This window comes from Lissotriton helveticus, chromosome 11 (genome assembly GCF_964261635.1).
Source record: "Lissotriton helveticus chromosome 11, aLisHel1.1, whole genome shotgun sequence".
Taxonomy (NCBI): Eukaryota; Metazoa; Chordata; class Amphibia; order Caudata; family Salamandridae; genus Lissotriton; species Lissotriton helveticus.
The window spans coordinates 436,291,978-436,318,265 of record NC_136072.1 but is presented as its reverse complement, the minus strand read 5'-3'; the positions used below and the strand labels follow the sequence as shown (position 1 = coordinate 436,318,265).

Genomic DNA, 26,288 nt, shown 5'->3' with positions numbered 1-26,288 from the left:
CCCACACACAATGATGCTCCTGCAAGCAGCTGTAGACAATGCTGCAGAATCACTATGGCTTGGATACCTGATCTTGTCATATAAAGTAGTATCTTGGAGATATGTGGCGTTGGCAAAGGAATTTTTATTTCTTCCTGTTTTTGCAGTTTAACTAATATGATGAACTACAATGTCTTTGCTCACATAAACAACAATACATCTGCTCTCTTTAAAAGCTAGAAACATGGCAATAATCCTTTGAAAACATATATCTGAAATGATTGGGACTTAGACTAAAGAAATGTTGGTTTCTGCATTCAACAAATGTGTCTGTAACCTCATGGCGAGGAATGCATACCGTGAAATATGTGAAACAAGTGTGTTTAAGCATGAAAATACCTACAGAAACTTCGATCTGTGACTAGTTGTAATGGTCATTGACAGTTGGAACTTTCTATTTTGTTCTTAATAATTTCTGCCTGAATGGTGGAGTTCATGATCTACCCCCACTTATTGCCCCATCTCATAATTCTTGGAAAGAGAGTGCTACCAACCCTCTGCAAAAGAAGTCTAAGAAGTAATTCAGCCACTTATAGATTCATAAATGGGATGGCAGTGCTGGGCAGTTTTTCTATCCATATTAACAAAGCCAAAGTTGGATAGCTATACAAGATTCTAACAAGATAGCTCAATAGCTAGCCTATTGAATGCATTGATGACTTAGGGGCAGCATTACATTAAACTCATACTAACTCACATGATGGATGCTTTTCATATTTGTTGGATGCAGTTGTTCCTGTCAACAGGTTGAGTGCCGGTGATCAATTCAGAATTGGCTTCCTGAGTCTAGCAGTCAAAGTATTTGGAAAAAATCCATAGCAAAATGAATCAAAGTAGGCCCTTTATATTTTCCCCAGAAATAGATGTAAGAAAGCCATTGTTCTTGAGCCCTTGCTTTTTAGTCTGTAGTTCCAAATTGAACTTTGCATTACTCTCACCATTTGTGAGAAACATGTTGCTGCACAGAGGCTGCTATTTTACACATTATAGATGACACCTTCCTAACCACACATGAAGATGATCCCTGCCTCCTAATATAGATTGACCTATCAGCTTCCATAGACACAGTTGACAGTCCCACCCTCATATGCACCCTGGAGTCTCGAAGAGAGTCCACAGGCAATGTCCTTCTCTGGTTCTCCTTCTAACTTTCTAACTAACACATTTTGCTCACAGGAGCACCTGCAAGTTAAAAAAGAGTCCTATAGCTAGTAGAGTCCCCCAGGGTTCACTACTCTTTCCTGTCATCTTCAACCTCTACATGGACCCACATGGTGCTTTGCTCACAGATAACAGTATCAAGATTCCCAATATACCGATGATACACACTTCTACTTGAATGTCTCCTCTGCTTCATACAACCAATTCCTCAAATACTGCCTGTTCATAACAGAATTCCTATTAATTGCCAAGAACAAACAACAAGAAACAGAACAAACATGGCTCAAAGATATACACATTAATGGCCTCCAACTCCAACTTTCACAGACTGACAAGTCAATAGGTTTGATTCTGAACTTCATCTATACCCTAAAAGAACACAATGCCAAAAACCAAAGAAAATATGTTACTAGCTCTTACTTCTAAAGAAAGTTAAACTGTTTCTTCCAGTGCTGTTCAAGCCCTCAAACGTTGTCATGGGGAACCCCCTGCTCTACACTGGCACCCCTTAAAGGCATCCTACATCCCACAGCACATCTCGCCCATTCCCTAAAGAAATGTAATCACATCACCCTCATCCAGATGAAACTCCATTGGCTTCCCCTACCATCCTAAACCTTCTATAAAATAATTTGCTTCATTTAGAAAGCTATCACATCTAGCACCCCCATGTATCTTGCAGACATCTTATGACCCCACATATCTTGCAGATAAGCTCCTTAACTCTGATGGTTCTCAGTGTAAATGCAGCCAGGACACCATCAGACTTCACACTAAGAAGTGTAATAAAGTCACAACAGGCCTTTTCAATCCATGCACCCAGGATCTGGATCAACATCCCTATATCCACCAGGACCCTACCAATGCTGCTCCCATTTTGGAAAGAGTTGAAAGATACCCCACTTTAAACAACAGTCCGTCGTAATACTTTCACCATCCACAAACCAGTTCCTTTTCCTATCAATCTGACTGACCTTTCACCTAGAGTGGCGTTATAGAAACATCACATACATGCACATATACATGCATACATTGTATGCTGATGGCACACTGTCAGTGCACTATTTTGAGTTAAATCCTGCTGGTTTTGGTCATAGTAATATATGGCTAACCCATATTTTTAGGTTCTTTAGGGCTAGCAAATTCAAAATCACTTGGGGCACCTGTTGGTAGCTTTTGTTGCCCATAAACAACCAAAGGGCTAGAGTTACCTCCAACTTAACATTATGTGGCCTCAACCACTAATAGAAATGTCATTAAAAGAACAAGGAAATAAAAAACATTAATCTTCAATATAATGCTTATAGGATTATGAATAATCATTACAGTTGTTTGTAAATAACCATTATAAACTCTAAGTAGATTGCTAAGTTTGTGCGGACAAGAACTGGAACGCGTTCTGATGTGATTAAAACTAAGTAAGGCAAAAGTGATTTGTCAAGGATGACACATTTCTGTCCAATGCCTATTGCAGGATTCGAACTCAGATGCTCAGGCTAAAGAATAAGCAACTTTACTGGGTCACATCCTTTGGTAGAAAAGGAAACAAAGGGAGGATGCCATGGCCATCCATGCCAAAGTGCTAGCGTGCTCAGCATGTGGCTCATTCTGAATCTGGTGCATCATTATCATTATGTGCATTGACTGACTGTCATCTGGAACCCCACAAATAATATCTTGCTGAATTTTGGCTGCTGCCATTGGATTCTATAGATTCTGTTTTAACCTGCACTGCCCTGGAAGGCACTCATCTGGACAACAGTGTATATTTTCTGTTGTGGTATCATGGGCTGGGTGAGAGCTTGTAAAGCATGCAAATCAAGGTTTCAAACCTTAAATATATTTTGTAAAACACTGGAGACAGAAAGTCATTTCATGGGTTCTCTCTTCTTTTTAGAACAAGGAAAAACATTGCCAAAAGCAATAAAAGATAAAATATATCCAAAATATAATGTGATAAAATACAAATTAGTATTGGTCTATGTTTGTTCGTTTGCATAGTTGGGGACATGTGGTGAGGGAACAGTGACTATTTTTTGGTTTCATTTTTTTCATTTATTTAAATAAATACAATTAAATATAATGGTAAAAAGTAAAACCACAAAACATGTTAAAAAAAAAAATCTTAAAAGTTGAGCATGGTCCTCATTACTTGAAGATGTTATATCAAGTGGCATTCATTCCTCTGTTGGGTTGAGGACATGAAGATCATGTCTCTCTACAGGATCATTGTGGTGCATAATGAGCTCTTATAGACAGTTTTGCTCTTGAGCTCTGTGGATGCTGCAGACCTAGCTTGTCTACTACTCATGCGCATGCGTACACAAGTACACAGAGCACAATGGCTTTGTGGAACTAAAACACATAAGTTCAAGCTTAACATACACCATACTTGTTTGTTACGCTTTCATGGAGGTTCCTATTATTTATTTTGAAGGTGTTGAGCAATAGTAAGGCAACTCAAGTTGCTATAGTCCAAACAATTGTTTCCTGAATTTCTGTCAGGATTCTGGATGATGAACGGCATATCACCATGTATTTTGGAGGTGGTCATGTATCTCACTAAACTATTCAGCCAGTGACAAAGATGCACATCTGTGTAATACATTTTATTTATTATTCATTTATAGCATTCATTAAAATATTTCTGTTACTTTAAAAAAAAGAATAGTACATTTTAGTAATTTTTCCAATTCTGTTGTAGTAGGCTTCATGCTCTGATTTGAGGAAGTGAAAACATGTAAGTCTACCCTTCGGTGTAAATCCATACTTGGAAGTGGTAAACAGCAAAAACGTGTAGTGTCACACGTTGGTGTAGTAGTAAATATGCACATGTGTAAATATGTATGTGTATATTTTCTTTTAATGCTTTAGCTGGTCTTGCATGTGTTCTCTTTGGTCTTGGATATTATCAGGTTGCTTTCCCTCCAACCACGTTATTTCCAAGAACTACAGATAGCAGCAATTCTGGTATGTTTTATAGTTATACTGTGCCTTCCTGATTTGCTTATAAGCAGAACTTGTGAAACCGCTCATTTCACTTACATTCTTCATTTGGGCCCATACTGGGGTGGGGAGGGGCAGCATATACCACAGACCAGCTTGTTGGTGTGTAAAAGGCCGCTTTATTGGAAACATTACATACCCTTGGCCTAGACCTCACTAAATATATACTTCCTAACATACCCCGCTCCCCCACCCCTAAAATTGGATCCCCTTTGCAACAATTATAAACACAAACTTGCCATTTCCAACTTTTCCTACCTACCTAACTATATAACTCTTATATCTACCCAACTGTAAACCCCAACCTCATAAACTCCCCCCTGCACTTCTAGGGAAAAACGCCAACCCAAAGGCCCCCATAAAACACACCAGCACCTGCTCCAGCTACAAACACCCCCGTACAGTAGATAAACCCTAAGGCACCTGATCCCAACAAGACCACCTCAACAAAACCCATCCTGACCAAACGTACCTCCTGATACTCATCCCCCTACATGTGAAAAAAGATAGGGGGCAGGAGGGAGGTAAAAGATCGCTACACCCTAGGACACCTCCCAACCGGCTGCTGGGTCACTGCTACCAAAATGGTGGGCAGTTTCCTAAAATGTCCGGCTAAATATCCCCCCAGCCCAAAGGTAGCCCAAGGCCAGCCCAGAGGAAGCCCAAGCAGCCCAACCAGCCCAAATGATTCCCCGGAGCCCAATCAGCCCACTGAGGTGCTGGCTGCCCTCCCCCTCCTGGCCAAAATCCCCCGAGAGGGCCAGACCTCCCGCTGGTCGGCCGCCCCTCCCAAGGCCCTATTATAAAGGATTTAATTCAGTTGTCTGGCCAGTTTCATCGGATGCAGAGTGGTTTGACCGTGTAATGACAATTTAATTCCATCCATTTTATTTTGGCACTAGTTTAGCATCATTGTCAATCTCTTCTATAGGTCCTGATAGCAGACTGAGATTCTTCTCCACAGTGGTGTCCTTTAGGTTGTACTTTTTTCAGTTGTTGAACATCAGTGGACATAACTTTTTCCTACATATGACAAGACAGTTGCTCCTTCCGCCTGAACAGGCTTTTCATTTTAAATATCTTCCATCGCCTTCTTATGGTTTGATGAAAAGGACTGCCTTCCACAATTGTGTTGCATTCAGAATTGTCTAGTGCCTTAATTTGGTGGTATTTTAACTTCTTCTGATGGGGTATTGCAATTTTTAATTATTTTGTGACAAATATGATGATTTTTTAATTTGATTTCGAGCAATTCGTTTAACTTCCCTCCATTGTTCCAGATTTGTTTATTCAACGACCTGTGTTTTTAACTTCATGTATTTTCCAGAATGGGAATTCATCTGTCTCTAACTACTGACAGTCTTCAGGTCAATTGCTGTTCTTTTTTGCATTGGGGCTTCTCATTGTGATTTGCTAGCTTCCTATGTGGTCTGATCTGCGGGGTACTTGACAGTTAGTGCCTCAATTAGATACCAGTAGTCTTAATAATGAGTTGCATTTCTTCCTCATGACAGACTAACTCTACCTCTCAAATCTCCTAAGAGACCAGTATATTCAAATGTATGTTGGTTACTAGATTGATTTACTAACATAAACTTTTATGTTAACGGAGAAATAGGTTTATGCCCAGCTTAACAAATGTGTCTGGCAATTATATTAGGAGACAATCCTGATTCGTAATTGCCAGACCAAGTGCAATCAGTTCCTATGTATATTGCATTTGAAAGACCTATTGCATTGCATGGTTACTTCCTCTCAAAACCCAGTTCTTTTTATAATTCAGAATGCTTAATGCACTAATATATGTGTCCCATGAAGGTCCTTTCCTCCCTTAAGTGCTTTACGGAAATAGGGAGATCCATACCATATAACCACACCAAAACAAAGTTCTGGATGGGGGTGCAGAAGGAGGACCACAATCCTCTGTTGGAAAGTATGTGACTGGCAAAGTGCCTGATCATATGTTAAGCAAACCACTGTTCTCACCTATGGTGGTGAGTGAGTGCACTGGCACCCAGCACAACTTAACAGTTACTGTAATCTAGAAGTTTAATAGGAAGTGTGCCAGGCATGGTAGTTTCCTCCTATGTCTGTTAAACATTAAAGCAATGCACATTTACCATAGACTACAGCTGAAATGACCCTTTAATACTGTATATACTTATTTCTGCACGAGCTGAACTCTTGGATTATGACACTATCATTGGGCCCACATTTAAAGAGACATGATATCTCCACATGCAAAAGTATGAGATTCAATTTCTTTGGTTGAATTATTACCATCATAATATTTTATTGCCCATTTTATGTAATGTTAGTTCAGGTAAGAATATGCATTTTAAGACTTGTCACTTCAATGCAAACCCTGAACTCATGATTTGAAACATGATGGATGTCAAATTGGAAATGGAGGCACAAACTAATGATAATTAAAATGTTCCTTTAAAATTGTATTTATTTTTTTATTTTTATTTTCTAGTGTCATCCAAGCAAAGGCCCTTTAGTGAAGAATACTCAAAGAAGATTCCTCCACCCAAACCGAAACGAAATCCAAATACTCAACTCAGCACATCGTTTGATGAAACTTACATCCAGAAACATGGATCAATGAGGCGCACTTTATCCAGAGAAGCTTCTTCATCACAAATCAACAGCCCAGCTCCAGACACGGAGGATGATGAGGAGCCGGTTTATATAGAAATGGTTGGAAACATACTGAGAGACTTTAAGAAGGATGAGGATGACCAATGCGAATCAGTCTATGAGGAAATGAACTATCCTGCATTTGATGATTTGGCTCAAGATTCAAAGAGTTTATATGAGTATGACCTTCATAGTTGTTCTTCTCAGTGTGCTACTCCAACGGTGCCTGATTTAGAATTCACCAAGTCCTCAGTGCCATCTACACCCAAGGGCTTGCTTTGCGACATTCCGCCACCATTTCCAAATTTGCTTTCTCATAGACCTCCATTGCTGGTGTTCCCGCCAGCTCCGGCACAGTGCTCTCCAAATTCTGATGAATCACCATTGACTCCATTGGAGGTTGCAAAGCTTCCTGTGCTGGAGAATGTGTCTTACATCAAACAACAGGCTGGAGCATCTCCATCTCCATCACCAGTGCCACCTCAAACTCCCGGACACCAAAAAACAGAAAAAGAGCCAGCAGTGTCCCATAGCTCTACTTCCTCGGGCCATACCTCCTCACCACCACATCCTTCGACATTGTACAGAACACAGTCTCCCCATGGTTACCCCAAAAGCCATTCTGCCTCTCCGTCACCTGTAAGCATGGGTAGGTCATTGACCCCATTGAGCCTCAAAAGACCTCCACCCTATGACTCAGTGCATACAGGAAGTCTCTCAAGAAGTTCTCCCTCAGTGCCTCATTCTTCTGTCAAAAACACATTACCAGAAGGAGGTAAGATGGTTAATGCCTCTACAAACACCCAGGGCGCCTCTCAGACTGGCTCACGTTCAAGAACACCTACGAGTCCTCTTGATGAATTGACTAGCCTCTTTACCTCAGGACGGAGTTTGCTGAGGAAATCCTCCAGTGGTAGGAGATCTAAAGAACCTTCTGAGAGTAAGTGTGAGCCATGTACTCTCCAAACAGTATTATTTACCAAAGAATTCCAAATGATATAATATGAAAATAAACACAAATGTTTATCAGTTATATACTTGAAATTAGCTGATAATGTGATAGAATGAAACATTCCATTTGCTGTTAATCAAGTGCTTCAAACATGCTGGTGCAACATTGACATTATTTTAGGGCATACACACAGAATTATTGATTTAAACATGTCGGGGTGGCGTTAAACTTAAATACAAATTCATTTAAACCACTTCGTAACATTTGACAATGGCAAGTAAACCATTCTTTGATTCTCAAACATACACTCATTTTCCATTTTCCCTAACTGATCCCTGCACATGCTTACATTGTTGCATTTTTGCTTAGCACTCTTACACTGTAAGTACTGGAGAAGCATTCCCTTAGATTTGATTGTTACGAAATTGCTTTATTTTCCGGATGTTTCTCGTTTTTAAGTCTTGATGAATTGATTTGAAACTTTAGTGAAATTACAGAGTAGTTTCCATTGTGTGTTGTTAAATTCCTAAAACGACTAGCAAATGTGCGCTGCGTTGCATAAGAAAACAATGAATCTTGCCCCTGGTATGAAAATTCATGGTCCCACGCAACACATTTTGCTTCTATAGAGAATATGCAAACTTTGCTATTGTAGATTGATGTTTCTTTCCCCTTTTGGGCTACCGAAATAGATTTATGTGAGAGCAAGGAAATAAAAGGTTGGTTCCCAAATCTCAATAATTCTTTTACTATTAACTCCCTAAAACACCTCGAATGTTTTCTTTTCCTTCTTGTTATCCTTAGCTCCCAGATAAACAGAGGTTCTGGCAACTTGAATTATGTATTAAGTCATGGCTAATACTTCTTAGATCCTTCAAATCTCTTGTTAATGTGTATGTCATTGAATAATGTACATGGTGTTCTGTGTCATCCATATGTTTTGAGCAAACCTCCAGTTTCGTATCTATTACTTCCTATTCATTTGCATATGTCCTCAGTAGCAGCAATTGTCTCAGTTTTCATAGTCAGGGATAATTGTCTGCACTGTGTGACAGCCCGCTGTGTCTTGCTGTGACTTTTCTATGGTTGCTTTATATAAACTATTGCATCAGATCTAATATAACTGACTATCACTACTGAAAGTTAGATTGGCTGGCTCTTGATCAACATTTAACTTACTATTTTTACAGGTATTTAAGTGGATGTTTCCTCAATCTCTTTTCTCTGGGTCATAGACTCATTTCATCCCATTTACCCACTGCTCATTTTTGTCTTAGCCCCACTCTAAGGTTTTGGTGCACGGTTGCCTGTGTTGCAGGGAATGATTGTTTATGTGCACGAAGGTGTCCCTTTCTGCCCTGCACATAAACAATCCATAATAGCAGTGGTAATGCTGTGGGGCAGCAAAGCGGGGCGGGGACGAGGCTGGGTGGAGGTGTAGTGGGGTGTGACATACGACGGGAAAGTGGAGAGTAAATAAATAAATAAATAAAAGCACTTACTTTGCGCACGCAGCATCGCCGACCCAACACTGCCCTGCCCCGCCTCGCAGCCCCAAAGCATTACCTGTGCGAGCTGCCACTGCATAATAGTGTTTTGTTACTTCAATGTGTGCTGCATTCTGCAGCACACATAGAAGTAGCAAATCTTCATTATTTAATGAATGTTTATGTGCAGGAAGGGACACCTTACTGCCCAAAAAAAATCATTAATGGTGTTTTGTTCTTCTATGTGTCCTGCAGAATGCAGCACACAATGAAAAAGCAAAAACAAGTAGCAATAAATGCATTTCTCCTTGTTTCACTATTCTAACACCTGATCTTGCATGGCATTAGTTTTTGGTGCTGCCTCAGATTTGCACCTCATTGTAAATCTGGGAAAGTGTAAAGAAGAAATGGGTATTGCAGTGGAGCGCCCACTGCAACACCCATTGAACTCCCCTTTCCCAAAAAGTGATGCGTGTAAAGGGGCTGCATTTACCAGGCGGCGTTAAGCCACAAAAAGTGGCTTAACTCCGGATTGTAAATATGGAGAAGGGTATAGCCCCATCAGAACATCACTAAAAGCGACGTTCTGGAGGCAAGATCCCCTCGTAAATATACCACAAGACCTGTTTATTTTTGCTCAGAAAACCCTTGGAAATTGCTCCTGGGTAATTTTGCAGATTTAGCAGTGCTGCTCCAACCCTCACTTCTTTTATGCAGGATTTGTCTTCTACATTTAGTTTATTTTACGAACTTGCCTTTAACACTGGGGTCACTTTGATATGTATTGTGCTTGGAGGAACAGTGTATTTGTAAGAGGTCTGCAATAGTGTTTCTAAGTTTATGTGTTTACATGTTGCGGGTGTGTCCCCAGTATCAATGATTTAATGCTGCTGTCCACCTAGTTGCAACTAATATAACATTATAGCCAGCTAGCAAGGGCTATGACGGTTGTTAAAAGCTCTCTCCTATATCACCCGAGAGACCTATTATTAACTCTTATATCCCATGGCTAAAATGCTATAAAGGTACTAGAACATTACACACACTGAGGGGTAAAATATTCATTTATATATATATATATATATATATATATATATATATATATATATATATATATATATATATATATATATATATATATATTTATTTTTTTCTTCAACAAGTTGGTTCCTTTGCCTCCCGTTTGTTGGCACTTCTCTGTAGGTGCGTGGCTTATGCGGTTGAACCAAACCGCTCTCTATCACAACGACGTGTTCCGAGGAAGACGAAAAAAGCCGCTACTCCAGTCACTTGTGTCTTTAGACAAGGTTACTTTATTCTTAAATCCATTACAGCAATGTCACAGAAAAACCAACGTGTTTCGGTAGCTCCTTCTACCTTGCTCACGGTATATATATATATGTACTAGCAGCCCGCCCCAGCGTTGCCTGGGGCAGAAAGGGGCTGGGGGCAGCATTTGATGCTAGCGTAACCCGCTCCCGCCCCGACACCCTCCCGCCCCGACTCCCTCCCGCCCCGACTACTCCTGCCAGTCCCTCTGTGCACACCCGCTCCCGCCCCCCTCCCGCCCCGACTCCCTCCCGCCCTGACTCCCTCCCGCCCTGACTCCAATACCTTACCTGAGCTGCCGCTCCTCACTTTACCGCCGCTCCATGTCCGCCGCTCCTCTTCGCCATGACGCACTGAGCTGCCGCTTCTCACCGCCGCTCCATGTCTGCCGCTCCTCTCGTCATCACGCACGTCGCGGCCAGCGCTACGTCGTGGCCAGCGCAACATCACGGCCGGCGCTACTTTCAGGGCACTACTTTTTTTAAAGTTATATTTTTAAATGTACGTTATTTTTTATTTTTTATAGCCTATGTCCATCTGCACACCCTGACAATTTCTACAATGTATCGGTTGTGTGGATTGGCGCTGTGGTTCCCGAGTTTACCTGGCTCAAAGGTGTGTGTTCTCTCTTTATAATAGTAGTATAGATGTATATACATATGGAGAAATTGTCAGACAGACACTGGAGCCGAAGGTCAATGCAGTCATTACTGGCCGGCCCCGAGCCACTTCATTGTCTACAGTGAGCGCTCCAACATTGTGGGCCTCATTCATGAGTTTTTGCTGTAGGGCCTTCCTGCTGCGCTGCCCTGTGGCAAAAGAAAAGGGCAGGAATGTGCTATATTTAACCAAATACGGCACATTCCTGTCCTTTCCCCCAGTCTGGTGCACAGTGGGTTTCCGTGCGCCAAAACTGGCACCTTTGCACCATGGTGCTAGGGTGCCTGCGTTGCGGGGATGATTATTTTTGTGTTCGAAGTGGAACCTTCCTGCACAAAAACAATGACAAGGGGCTTTTTCCTCTTTCTATGTGTGCTGCAGAATGCAGCACACATAGAACAAGGAAAAACAAAGAAAAATAAAGATATTTCTCTTCGTTGTGCATCCCTTACACCTCCCCTGGGGAAGCGTACATTTTTGGCACTGCCTCAGCGTTACGATTTCTCGTAAATCTGGGCAGTGTCAAAAAGCCATGGGTGTTTCTGGGAACAACCCCAGCAACACCCATCGCACGCCCCTTTAACACAGAAAACTACGTGAAAGGGAACAATATTTACAAGGCAGCATTTAGCCATAAAAAGGGTTTTAGTGCTGCCTGGTAAATATGGAGCAGGCTCCTGCACCATCGGAGCGCCACAACAAGTGACCTGCATCCAACCGATGGCATTTACTCCATTTCGGGTGTCATTTTTTACATTATAGGTTGGCCTGCAATACTCTACCATGTGCCAATAGAGTATTTTGTTTTTGCAGACTCAAGCAATTTTGTGCTGCACCAACAGACCTTTAGATTTGGAGGTAAACCGACGCAATGCTTTGCGTCACCTTGTGCAACACAAGGACTCCCACAAAACTGTAACAAATATATTCGATTTTATTAAAAAAACTTACATTGATTGTGCAGATCAGGTTGAAAAGACCTGGATGTGCTTCATAGAATAGTGAGCACAATGCTCCTGTAATAAGCCATGATTAAAATCATTATTAGGCCAATTCCGTCTCATGCTATTATATCACTTGTTCAAATACACATTTATCATGGTCTAAACCCACAGATGTAAATGCTTCTATCGGAAGAGTGTAATCAGACTAAAATCAATAGCTAAAGACAGAGTTTTTGTCTACTTTAATGACTGGTCAATTTGGTTAAAGTCTCCCTGGAGGGCTGTGGTTAAATACATCTTGGTATTTTGTTAGAATGTAAATCAATCTTTATCTGCAATTTAAAGAATTCACGTCACAGGCTCTCACAGCGAACGGCCAGGGGAAATCCATACAGCAGAAGTGACATCAGAATGTATCACTTCACTAAAAAGCTTCATTCCAGAGGCCGGACTGTAACACTGTCTCAGCAGACACCAGTGGTATGTTCAGAAAACTCACCAAGATGAGACAGTCAGAATACTTTATTTACTGGCCGTCTTCATTGAATGTACTTATTTGATGGTGCAAGCATTACATTCCGCACAGTGCTGTGCTTTAGATAATTGGATAAAAAGGCCAGGGCTTAATTTGAGCCGGAGCTTGCCGGTGCTCAGCACCGGCACCTAATTATGGGGGCCGGGTCTATCACTCGGCATTAAAGTGCACCTGTTCTCTGCCTCATTTTCATTTTTTAGACTCGTGCGTGTCTCTGTTTGCGTGCGCACTGACTGGTGCGTGGTGATGACTCTCTGGCAGGCACAGAGAGTGTGGCGCTGCTGTGTATTACTATTACTGTCAGGCAGGCAGTGGCACTGACTGGAGTTACTTAGTTAAAGAAGACAGAAGAAGTCAACTCAAATGAATTCCACTTCCCCAGGCGCGGCGCGGATCAGGGCCCCGTTGGAAATTGTAACTTTGTTACTTTTTGCAGCCTTGCAGGGGCCAGGGGCAGGCACTGGGCAGGGCTTTGCTGCGGGGGTTGGGGCTGTGCGCGCCAGAGGAAGTGACGCGTGCGCAGATGATTGCATGCAAATGCATTGCACGCGCATTTTCTCTCTGCCCGCCCCTGCATAACCGCACGTCCGCACTCCGCACCTCTTCCCGACCCTCGCCCTCCCAAACTCCAAAGTTGCTGGTGGGGGAGTCAGTCGGGGGACTGAGACTCGACTCGGAGTTGGGAGCGGCCGGCGACTGCGAGTGCTCACCGTCACTGCTAAGCAGGTGAGGGCGACCGGACCTGGGTGCGAGGCGAGCGAGGCAGGGCAGGGCGGGGGCCAGAGGCCTGCTGGCAGTGGGGTGAGAAATAAATTTTGATTGAATGAACAATGAACCGTGGCGTGAAGTGAGTGAGCGTGATTAATTTACTGGTGGTGGTGGCCAGAAGACCAGTGACTTGAGTCGGGTTTTTTAACACTGTGTGTGATTGGTGATTGGTCGACCCGACCGACCGACCGACTCTACCTACCACTGCTACAGCAGCGCTGCCCTGGAGGCAGGGACAAGATGGCCTGGGGCGGTGGGGCCTGGCCCTGGGGGTAGGCCGGCGCCGGCCGAATTTGAAATAAGGCAGGCAGGGCAGCAGCTGAGGCGGCACTGCAGGTGAGTGAGGTGAGGTGAGGCGAGGCGAGGCAGGGCCTGGGGGCGGCGGGGGCCGCAGGCGCAGGATTACGTTTTTTTTTTAAATTATCATTAATTTACTGGTGGTGGCCAGACCAGTGAGTCAGCCAGGGTTTTAATACTTATTGGTCGACCCAACCGTCTACCTAGTACCACTGCTACAGCAGCGCCTCAGGCAGGGACAAGATGGCCTGGCTGGGGGTAGGCCGGCAGCGCCGGCCGAATTTCCGAAATAAGGCAGCAGGCAGCTCAGGCAGGTGAGGTGAGGCGAGGCGAGGCAGGGCTGGGCAGGGCCTGGGCTGGGGCGGCGGGGCCGGGGGCCGCAGGCGCGCAGGAAGGATTACGTTTTTTTTAAATTATCATTGTGGTTGGGAGGGTAGGGTTACCGTTATGTAACATGTTATCATTACATGATTGATTACACAACATTATCACATGAAGAAGTAGATGATTGGCCTGCTCTGCCTGGAGTCTGACCGGGCGGCGGGCACTGGTTACCAAACGGGGTTGGGCGGGGGGAGTGCCCGGAGCGGTGTTTCAGCCCCATCTTTTGTACTCGTTGCTTGGCACAATACTTTGGCTCCTGTCCTGGCAACACTTTGTGCCTGCTGTGCCTTCTGGGGGTGTGGAGGGCGCGGGCACTGCCCGGTGGTGGGAAGAGTTGGTCGCAGATTCCAACACCCCACCCTTCCATTCTGAGGTGGTATCACCAGGCTCTGATTACCGAACCCACAGGGGTGGGGTGAGGATAGACAGATACTGCCTGAAGTGGCAGAGAAGGAGGAAGGTGGGCAGCGGTGAACCGGGTGTGCTGGCATGGGCTGGCACAACGCCTCAGACCCTGGCTCCACGGCCCTCCCCATGCCTTCCTGTCTGAGTCATAGACCCCCCCTGCACGTCCCTCCTTCTGCACATCCCCACACACACCTTCTAATTCCCAACGCACGCACACAAAGATGTTCCGTCCGTGTGCCACTCTCAATGAGTGAATGTCCGCGAATGCCCCCGAAGGAGGTCAGCCAACCAACCCAACCCTAAGGCAGTGCCCCCTCCATCACGAGGCGCGTTACCAGCACACATTGTACATCAGTGCCCCGAACAGCCCCACCCCATCCTCCCCCCACCACCCCCAGCAAACCCGCGTCAGAGCAGGGCACTCAAGCCATCACACCGGCACCAAACGGGAGTCCACCCTGGCAGCACAGCGCAGCTACACACCCCCGAATCTTGAAGACCGCCCCCCCTCTCACAGACACCCTTTGCACCTAAGGCTGACCGAATGCATGATGTCTCACACAGAGGCCATGCACACCCTATCAGATCGCCCCGCAGTTCAGAGCTTCATAGCTCACCTTCCCCACAGACCATTCCCCGCAGCCACCCTGCCCACAGATCAACTTCTCAAAGGTGCGGTCCCACGCCTCCAGTCAGTGTGCACGTTTTCTGAACCCACCCAGTCTACAGACCACCATCTTAAGGACTGTGCCCTCAGCACCACAGCCCACCCCACTACATAGACCATCATCTACGCCACCTTGACCACAGACCAGCACCTCAGAGGCGCACAGACCCCCCCCAGCTCTTTAGCCAATCTCACAGTCAGTCCAGCATCTCGAAGGCGGCATTCCCACACACCCAGCAGAGCCACTCCCCACCACACCCACCCTACTCACAGTCCAGCATGTCAAAGGCTGTCTCAACATTCACCATCTACACCCCACCCTGTCCACTGACCATCACCTCAAAGGCTCTGCCTTCAAACGCCGTCCTCCAGGTGAAACCTCACCCACCCTGCCCAAGTCTGCGCATCCTCCTATCTCACCCGACATAGATACCACGTCCCCACCCTAACTCCAGCGCATCACCTCTGTAGCCCACGGACCACTTACCACCACGATCATGTTTAGTGTGCAACTGTGCACTCAGTCAAGTCTGCCTGGCTATTTGTTACGCAGTTGTGCCGTGGGCTGCCTGTAAGCAGTAGAGGATGAGATGCAGGCCCAGGGCAGGATTCGGTTTCGTTTTCAGGCCGGGCACGCTCATAAAATTGTGGGGGTTCGGGTTGGGGCTTGGCTGTGCCAGGCAAGCTGCAGCGTGTGGTGCGCAAATCTTCTACCTCTTACTTGTTAGTTGTTGCAGTCAGTTACACTACATTAAAGGGCTGGTTTTAAGCAATCTGGATAATAAATCTGCGCAGGTGAGGCCTGCAGATTAAGTTTTTTATGTTCGGACGTCACGTCACACACTGCTTAAATGTTGTTGTTTCTAATGCCCTGCCTGGCATAGGCTAGTTGTTTAATCATCACGAATCGATTCGATGCACGATCAGGTTTGTTGTGTGTGCACTCACTGGCTATTTGTTGCGCAGTTGCGGGCTGCCTGGGTGAAATCAGTACAGGTTACAGGCCCAGGGCAGGATTCGGCTTCCTTTTCAAATATCATAAAATCTGTGGGGGTTCGGCCTGGGGCTGTGCCAGGCAAGCTGCAACATGCGCAAATGTTCTGACTGACTTAAGTTACACTACTACATTAAGGGCTGTTTTTTTTTTTTTTTTAAGCAAATAGCAATGGATAATAAATCTGCGCAGGTGAGGCCTAAGCTATAGTAACAAGCCCACTTGGTAATCCTCTTTTTTCAATAGTTTCTCTAACAAAATACTCTAGTGTACTGAATAATCACATACCCCTTCGGCCACTGGAAGTGCCATGATGACTGACTAATTCAAGTACATTGCATGATGTTATTCACTTTCTCCGTTTAGAGTGTTTTAACAACATTTTGGTTCATTTTGGCACATAAGCTATGCAAAAGTTGTACCTTAGAATTCATAGACTGTTAAAAATGGCATACCCTACCCCAGTATTGTACTCCTTTCTCACCAAATCAGCACATACAGCACTGAAATGGTCCCTTTTCAATGCATTAGTGATTTTAGCTAATTTATTACAACATTGTGCTTTAAATGCACTTTTGAGTTAATCTTTTTCAAAATGTTCACAAGGCAAGGGACCCTCCTATCAAAACCTTACTATGAGGAAGGCTCCCTTGCTGAAATTTCGGATCAGCCAGATATATATATTACCTTTAACTTTTAGCAGAGCCAGTTGAAAATGTGGGTGGAGCCAATATAGTAAGTGGGTGGAGCCAGTGGATGAAGTGGGCGGAGCCAGAGAAAGTAGGTGTGGCCTCTGACAAACATTTGAGCACCTGCACTTCATTTTTTACAAATTAAGCACTGCTATACAATTAGTCGAAAATAGAATCATTCTGTATACTTAACTTTGGTGGCTGGATTAAACTAGAAACAAATAATAAGGTAACTTCTTATTTGTGAAACACTTGAGAAAGATTATTTTATTAATAATAATAATGATGAATAATAATTTGTTTTATGAAGCGCTTTTATACAGTGCCTGCCAAACTACACTATTCTGGTTTAACTGAATTGTAACTGTTTTCAAGTGAACATAATTAAATCCATGCATATTATCTGTATAAAACACATGTAAATATATTAAATAAAAAACAAAGTATATATATTTGTATATGTTCAATCCGGAACACACGTGTGTGGGTGTGTTTTCGGGAAAATAGATTCTATAGTTTTGTTATGCCAGTTGCATGTAGCACAAGATGAGAAAGCTAAAAGCACTTGAAAAAGACAATAGAAGTGAGATTTGGGCAGGCACAAATATTACAGAAAACGTAAGTAAAGAACCATGGGCGCTTCTACCAATACATCAGTAGATTTTGCGAATTGGTAGCAGATTAATTTACGCCATATATATGTCTGTCTAAAAAAGAGGTGAGTGATTCTAAAAGAAGAGAACAAATGCTACAAGTCTTAGGGGAAAGTTTGAACCTCATAATTGTACCCCACTTCAGGACCCACGAGATTTCTCAAAATATCTACTCTGCAAAAGTGAGCTAAGAAGAAGGTCAGCTGAATTGTAAATGCCACTCACCAAGGTTCAATCAATCTTCTTCTATAAAGTTAGTGAGCTTGCTTTACTCTGTAAAATCCATGGATCATGTAGCTTTTGAGTAGAAAGCAATGGTATTCCTGATTTTTAAAGCTCAGGCTATTACTGTAGTCAATGTGTAAATTTTAATATGCATCATGTGTGATCTTTGCATGTAGTCTTTCTTCCATTCTAGAGTGTCAAGCTAAGCAGTTTTAATTTTTCCAATTATTGCACATCATGTACAAGTGTTACCAATCTGTGATTAGTAAATAATCGATGTGGTAATAATAATGTATCAGCCCAGTCGAACACTTCAAGCCGCCTTCTGAGGTGTGGCCATCTTTATACCCTGGTGCAGCAGATCAAGGATTCCAGTCTGAAGACAATGATGGTGTGCTGTTCTTTGACTCCTGTTCTCTGATTATGTTTTTGGACAACCCTTTATATGGTGACAACATTTATTTACTATATGTTGAGTGCTTTGGTACATCAGTTTCCAAATTTAACAGAAGTTTCTCACCGATGTATATGATGCATATTGGGTCATATGATGCATCTGTACCATTTAGCACTACAATAAGACTATTCTTTGTGTAGTTTCTTTGACAAATTTACTGGCACATGCCAATAGTGGTGCGATTGAAAACGCCATCACTACCCTTCTAAGTTTTGATATTATTGATGAGTCTGGCTGAGGTGTTCTGAATGTTCTGCAGTTTCTTGAGGAGTTTCTGGGTGATGCCAGCGTAGATTGCTCTGCCATAGTCGAGTCTGCTGCTGATGAAAGCATGAGTGACCGTCTTTCTGGACTCGGTGGGGATCCACTTGAAGATCTTTCGGAGACGGGGTAGCATGTGAAAGCAGGATGATGAGAATGCATTTATCTGGTGGTTCGTAGTGAACGAGGAGTCCAGGATGATGGCAAGGTTTTGTGTGTGGTCTGTGGGGGGAATCTAAGATCTACGGGCTGACTGGTGTCATCTCAGGTGGAGCGGGTGGGGCCCACGATGAGGACTTTGGTCTTCTCTGAGTTGAGCTTGAGGCAGCTGTCCCTCATCCAGGTAGCAACAGCCTTCATCCCATCATGGAAGTTGTTCTTGGTGACAGTGGGTTTATCCGTATGGGAGAGGATCAACTGGGTGTCGTCGGCGTAGGAGATGATGTTGAGTCCGTGGTTCCTGACGATGGTTGCGAGTGCAACCATGTAGATGTTGAAAAGAGTGAGGCTCAGGGAGGAGCCCTGAGGCACTCCATAGCTGATCTCTGTGGGTTCAGGTTGAAACAGGAGGTAGTCTGACTCTTTGTGTTAGGCCGGTTCAAAGGAACGGACCCATTCTAGGGCTTTGTTCCAATATGGTGGCTGCAACTGGCTGTGACCGGTGACAGGTGCAGAATCCTGACCTGCAGATCCGCATGGGTGAGGCACAGCTGACACACCCCACCCAGAGACACCCCCAGCAGGCAGTGGAGGATGGAAGCAAAATGTTAATGATACTACTGCAGACCAATGAAGGAAAAAGGCTCGCTTAGGGCCTCTGTACTTAAGTAAATTGCATCTATATTTCTTGTAAAACTAAAAATGTCTTGGCTAAAACCAGAACTGAAAATTAAAAAACTTCTGATTGTGATATATGCAGACCTGAATGTTGGTCCATGGGTCTGCTGAACTATGAGTAAAAGAATCCATCTGTATATTGGGGGTTTGCTGCGTGATGTTTTGGGTCGAGGGCTTGGCTAGCTGACCTACAGCTTGCCATGCACAGTGAGAACTGACCACACGACTAGTAGAGTGCAGCAGCTAGGCCTTGAGTCAAACCATCATTGTACATATTTTCCTTCAGCAAGTTGAATTTTCTGGGCGAAGAATTCCCTTTGCATAGCTTTAGGGTTTACATTCAAAACTCTGTAATATAAATCTACAGTGGGCATGGACTTACAGTAGCGATGCCTGGAAATAAACTTTTAGGAAACACAAGAAAATCTAAATTATCAAATTTATATTAAGCTTAGTCAATCAAGCCCCATTTGTTTAGTGCCCCTGTAAACAGTGATAATTTTAACTGCAACAAGGCTGAAAGAAGAGCCTTGTAGAAGTAGATCTTGAGGCTGATTATATGTAATACCACAGATACTACCTATGAAAAACATTTTGGCACCTCAAGCTTGAAGCTTCTGTTCGCTCCTCAAGCAGCAAGCACAGTTTTTGTTAGGGTGAAGTCACAAGGAAACCCAACATTAACCTGTGCTCAACCCTCTGGTAGCTTGGCACAAACGCAGTCAGATTTACCTTAGAGGCAATGTGTAAAGTATTTATGCAGCAGTTCATGCAGTAAGAAATTGAAAACACAACAAAAGAAATCCCACACAAATTTGGTAACATAGAGTACATTTTAATAAATGATTTGAGACCAAAATGACAAAAATCCAATCAGTAGAATTGGAGATATTCTGTTTTAAATATTTAAGTGAATATACAGCCTGATTCATCAAGCTAAAATGCACTCGCAAAGGGCAAGATTCTCAGAATCTTGCCTTTTCCGAGTGCAATTTTTGCATTTGGGATTCATCATCCCAAATGCAAAAATCGCTATTTAAGAATTCGCATATTTGCGAGGAATTGGATTTAAGGAATCTCTAATAGAGATTCCTTAAATGCAATTCATCAACCAATTAGAAATAGCGAAATCGCAATATTTGGTCTCAATTTACCACCAAGTCTGACTTGGTGGTAAATTGCGAAAATAGTGTAAAAAGCACTTTAGTGCATTCTTTTCTTTTGCATGTTACACACACACATGTCCTTTGGACATGTGTGTGCGCAACACCTGTTCAAATGTGCATTTAAGGGGTGCTACAGGGTGTCCTTTGGACACCCCTGGCACCCTTAAAATCGCTATCTTATTTGCGAGTAGCAAATTGCTACTCGCAAATAAGGGATACTCCCCATTCATTCCTATGGGCCTTTTGGCCCATAGGAATGAATGGGGAGTTATTCCTTATTTGCGAGTAGCAATTTGCTACTCGCAAATAAGGAATGTGTAGGAATCGCTATTTATTTAGCAATTCCTACATGAATACCGTTTTGCGAGTCCTCAATAGCGAATCACTATGATTCGCTATTAGGGGCTCGCAAAACGGCCCCTTGATGAATCAGGCTGATAGTGCCTAAATGCACAAAGCGCCAACTGTTGTTATCTGATTGTGCTGGACAGGACAGTGATGGAACTTGGCCCGGATGCAGGGATGAAGTTAGGCACGCTGAACAAAGTACATTGAATCTGAGTTGCAGAGCATTTCAAGATCCAGTGTGGAGGATGTTATAGCGATTCTAGGATACAGCTCGGCTGCGATGCGAGGGCCTGCATCAAGGATGCATTGTGCAGCGAGGGGTCCGAGGAGTTGCGGAGCTGTGATGCGAGGTCCTGCATTGAAGAGGTGTCATGCAGCAGCAGTTCCTAAGAGCTGTGAGGTACTGCATCGGGAATGTGCTGCACAGCTGCAGTTCCTAGACGGACCAGCAAGGCAATGCATCATGCTGCTTCGGTTCTGCTTGGCCCACTTCTAAGGGTCCAAGACTGGGCTGGCAGCACTTGGGGGCAAGACTCAAAGCAGACAGAATCCAGGTGCTGGGTTCAAGGTGGTTGGAGCCTTTTCCGTCCCTGAGGCTCTGATCAGGAGGCCAGCCAGATAGCCCTAGGAGTCCCCCTGGTGGTCCTTTGTTTCAAGATGCAGGTCCAGTCATTTTAACTCAGCAGCACAGCAGTCCTTCTGAGTCTTCCACAAGACCAGAAGTATACAGAAATGTTGGGTCTACGGGTCCAAATTTTTTAACTGGTGCCAGCATTGAAGTAGGAGAAGTTTCTGGAGGTTTCCATTCCTAGAGGTGTTTTGAATTTCCTGCATTTCTGGCCCCAGCTTGTCTTGGGGCACTGAAGACTAGTGTCAAACTAGAGAGCAGCTTTGTGATGTGCGAGTGTGGTAGTTGACAGCTCTGCCCCACATCAAGTCAGAGATGGCCCATCCTGCTAATACCTATTCCCCTTTGTCTCACTATATGGAAGCAGTAACATAGACCAACTGTCAGCTACATCTACGTATGTGCCCAGGATACAGGCTGCAAGCACCTAATAGTTAGGACAGAAAATGGCAACTTTCTAAAAGTGGTGTTTTCACAGTTGTGATTTAAAATCCGACTTCGCAATTAAAAAGGGCTTTAAATTATAATTCTTTAGACACCAAACTTGATGGCACAATTATTCCTGCAGGCCCACTAGTAGTATTTAATTTACAGGCCCTGGGTACATGCATTACCACTTTACTGTGGACTTATAAGTAAATTAAATGTGCCAATTGGGTGCACGCTAGTGTTACCATGTTTTAGAGAGTGAGCACATGGACATTAGCACTGGTTGGCAGTGGTAAATTGCACAGAGTATTGTGGCCAACATAAACTCCTGCAAAAAAATGGAGGAGTAAGGCAAAAATTTTGGTTAAGACCACCCTAAGCCTGACAGGTCTAACAGCTCCTAAATAACATATGAATGTCATTTATTTTTTTAAATAAATTAACCCAATAGCAAAGTGTGATGATTCAAAAAGGTCTTAAGCCAAGTAGATTATAATGTATTTGTCTTTCTGATTTGGATTAATTGAAACCTCCCTCTTTCCTTATCTCTGCCTAATGAAGGAATGAAGAAAAAAATGTTCCTGAGTGGATCCAAAAGGTAGTCGTCCAGCTAACTCATATGGTATGCAATCATTTCAGGGACCTGGACACATCATTCTCCCAACATTTGAATTGGAAACAAACATTCAGATACAACTGTAGAGTAATAATCTCACAAGTAGGTGAGACCTCTTCCGGTTCCACTGGGAGTAGAAGGTGAAATAAAACCATTTGTTTTCTTGACGCGTATCTTTGTAGATTTTTTTTCAGCTTCCATTGTTCCAACATTAGTTTGGGCTGTCTTATTGTGGATTCTGGCTGGCCTCATTAATTTTTGTTTTTTATTTGGCGGTACAATGTCATAATCTACAAATATAAATAATATCCTTCATATATATCATAAACACATAGAGGCAAGATAATTCATACACTAAAAGAACAAAACAGAGATATAGAAAGATAAAACCTCTGACAGACCTAGTTTCCCTAGTCACTCCCCTTACCTCCCCTCCGAGCCTCCTTTCCTCATCCAGGATTTCCAAATATTACCAAATGCCTTTGTATTTCCAGACCTCTGCGCAGACAGCCTCTCTCATTCCGAGACCTTGTTCATTTTCACATACCAATCAGTGAAACAAGGAACAAGGTTAAACCTCCCTTTCTGGAGGATCAATAACCTAACCACCATTCGGTATTGGTTTACCATTCGGCATACGCCCACCAAAGCCAGCGCTGAGTTTTGCAGTATATGGATCCCCAGCAAAGCTACTAACAGCCTTTAAATATTTTTCCAAAAGCCCCTGAGCTTGTTGCAAACTCATACTAAGTGGGCCCTCCCTACTCCATCCACCAGTCTTCATCTGTAATATTGATTAGGGCAGCTCTGATTCAGTTTGTGCAAGAATTGGGGAGTCCGATGTACCAACGTTTTGAAATATACTCCTTCTTGTGGACATTGCCTCCCCTTAAGGTTGAGAAATTAAACTGATTAATATTTAGCTAATCACGCTTAGATATTACCAAATTCTTATCCCTGAGCAATCTTGATACAACTCTAATTTCTCAAAAGCTAGCAAGTATCAAGTTCACATCCCTATCTTCCTAAGGCTCTTTAATCAATCAATCAATAAATCTTTATTCGGATTTAACAAATAATCATAAAAGAATAAAATCACAAAACTACTGAACTTTTGTTACATAGCCGTATAACTCTAAATATAAAATCAACTTTGTAGTTTAAATTATATAAAAACTTTCAGTGTAAATTATCAGTTGGAATTAAATTCACATCATAATTTAAAAAATACATATAATCTTGCAGTATAAACTAACTAATTTACAAACAATCACAACCAGTTGGAATAAGGAAGAATGCGTATTGTAAAACAAATAGTTGTAAACATTGTACTGTCCTGCGTTAATCACAAAATACTTTCTGTACCTTTTTACTGTTCTGCAAGATAATCTTTCAAAATCAGGAATGGAATTCTGTCTCTTAATCGCAGACTTAATATATGACAGAATTGCATAACATATACAGACATCAACCAATTTACATAAAAATTGAAGGCATCCTGATAATAAATACATTTCTTTGATAAAAATAATGGATGCAAGACATATGATCTGATATCATAATACAACTTACAAAACAACATAAAATGAAGTGTTGAGTGACTGGATTTCCCATCACATGGGCATATGGGTACCTTTTCTGTCCATACCTCCATTTAGGGAAAAACTGCTTGATAGTGTAATTTAAGTAGGCGCAATCTAGTTAGATAAAATCTGCCCTGGGCCTTTGCTCCTTGGTATCCCTGTTGCATGGGTCTTGAGAAGTATCTGCTTACAGTTGATTAGGGACCACGTGCATCAACATTAGGATTAGCGATTACCTAATTGCGATTTTCTGCGAATCGCAATTTGGTTATCGGTATTCCTAATGTATGAAAGTCAAAGAATTTTCCCTTAACAATTCCTGGGGGTGGTCGCAAATTGTCCTATCTCATGAATATTAATGAGGTAGATAACTATTTGCAACCCATTAGGAATCTTTAAAATCAAGGGGATAGTGGCCTGCTGGGGTAAGCAGACCACATGTCCGTGATTGCTTTTAAATAAAGTAATCATTTAAAAAAAAAATGCAGCCCATTTTCATGAAAGGTAAACGTGCTGTGAAAGAAACATTAAAAGTATTCTTTTCAATTTTTCAGAGCAGGTAGTGGTCTGTGGCACCCCTGCCTGCTCTGAAAAAAAATGTCGTACTATTATTCAGAAAGGGGTTCCTTGCGGACTCTTTCTCATTTGCGAACTGTTACCACCAACTTGAAGTTGGTGGTAAAATGCGAATGTTTTGCAACCACATTTCAGTTGCAAAACATTCTTAAATACTACTGCGAATTCGGTATTAGGAAGTGATGCCCTAAACAGGACCCTTCCTAATACCGAATCGCAAACCCTGTTTGTGATTTGGTAATAGGTTACCGAATCACAAATAAGGTTTGGTACATATGAAAAGCCTTCTTTCCAGGCTCAAACAGCCCGGTTCTGAGAATTTTGTTTGTGAGCTAAAAAAGAGTGAACACATGGAGCACTAAGGTCTCTCTCTATGCTCTCTTTTGGCATCCCTTTTCCCCATAAAGATTGTTTTCAGTTCTTTTTTACTTTATTGCAAGACACTGATAGGACCCTTAATACTAATATTACCATCTATTTCCTGTAATAATTTGTTCACATGTGCCCATGGAATTTTATCACAATGCTCGATATTTAAGAAATCTTTTATTATGTCCTTGGTAAACTTTGTAACTATCTTACTCCATAGACTATGCCAGCTAATTATCAAACTTAACTGAATTGTTGTACCGGAGCATACACTTGCTTTGAAGGATTCATACATCTGTGACAGGTATGAAATTCTTTCAATTGCAGCTGCTATTTCAACCAAGGTCTGCCACAATTTTGCAAGATTTACAAGATCAAACGCACTACTCAAATCAGCAAAGCAGAGATGGATATGCCCTTCGCTTGCTATTGTGTATTTACTTATTAAGAGATTTAGGTTAATACATTGCTCCATTGTGCCAATGTCTTTTCTGAACCCATACTGTGAGTCAGACAACACCTGATTTTCTAATGCCCAGGTTTCTAAACTCTCTAGAAGGATTCTGCCCATTAATTTGACGAATGAGTCCAATAAGGATATTGTACAATAACATTTTGCGTCGCCTCTATCCCCCTTCTAAATATTGGGACTATTATGCTATCACTCCAGGATGGAGGGCAATACCCTTGCACTGCTGCGTTACAAACTTGAGTCAGTATTGGCACCCACAGTGTGGTTTCAGATTTAAAAGCATCTATTGGGACCATGGCAGGGCCCAGGGATTTCCCATTGGCACATTTTACAATAGCAGATGTAACTTATTTTAGGGTTATTGATTTTAATAATACCTGTCGATAAGTGTGGTTTATTCAAGGGTGATACTATGTGCTTATTAATTGGACTGAAAATCCCTCCAAAATAGATGATCCAATCTGCGGGGGGGACAATATAACCGCTTGCTTATAGATCAGCCTTAATATTTTGACCTCCTCTCTATTTCTAGGAGTTATCTATAATCCTTTCCTTAGGTTCTCGTTTGCCCTTGAGTAATGTGATTAAACCATCCTAGATTCTTTTTTATTAGTGACCTTATCTGGTAATAGTGGATGTTATAATGCCAAAGGCTGCCAGCATCCTGCCTGGGGTAACACCCCCTTTGGCACAGATGATAAA

At 42.8% G+C, this 26,288-nt stretch overlaps 1 protein-coding gene across 1 annotated transcript in view; it reads left to right on the top strand.

Annotated features, from left to right (window-relative positions):
• Positions 1-26,288, top strand: part of NYAP2 (neuronal tyrosine-phosphorylated phosphoinositide-3-kinase adaptor 2) — a 672,454-nt gene that overhangs the window by 339,761 nt on the left and 306,405 nt on the right. The window contains exon 3 of the mRNA XM_078668043.1: positions 6,686-7,789. Coding sequence (XP_078524169.1) covers positions 6,686-7,789 — 1,104 coding nt within the window. The remainder of the gene's footprint in view (positions 1-6,685; positions 7,790-26,288) is intronic.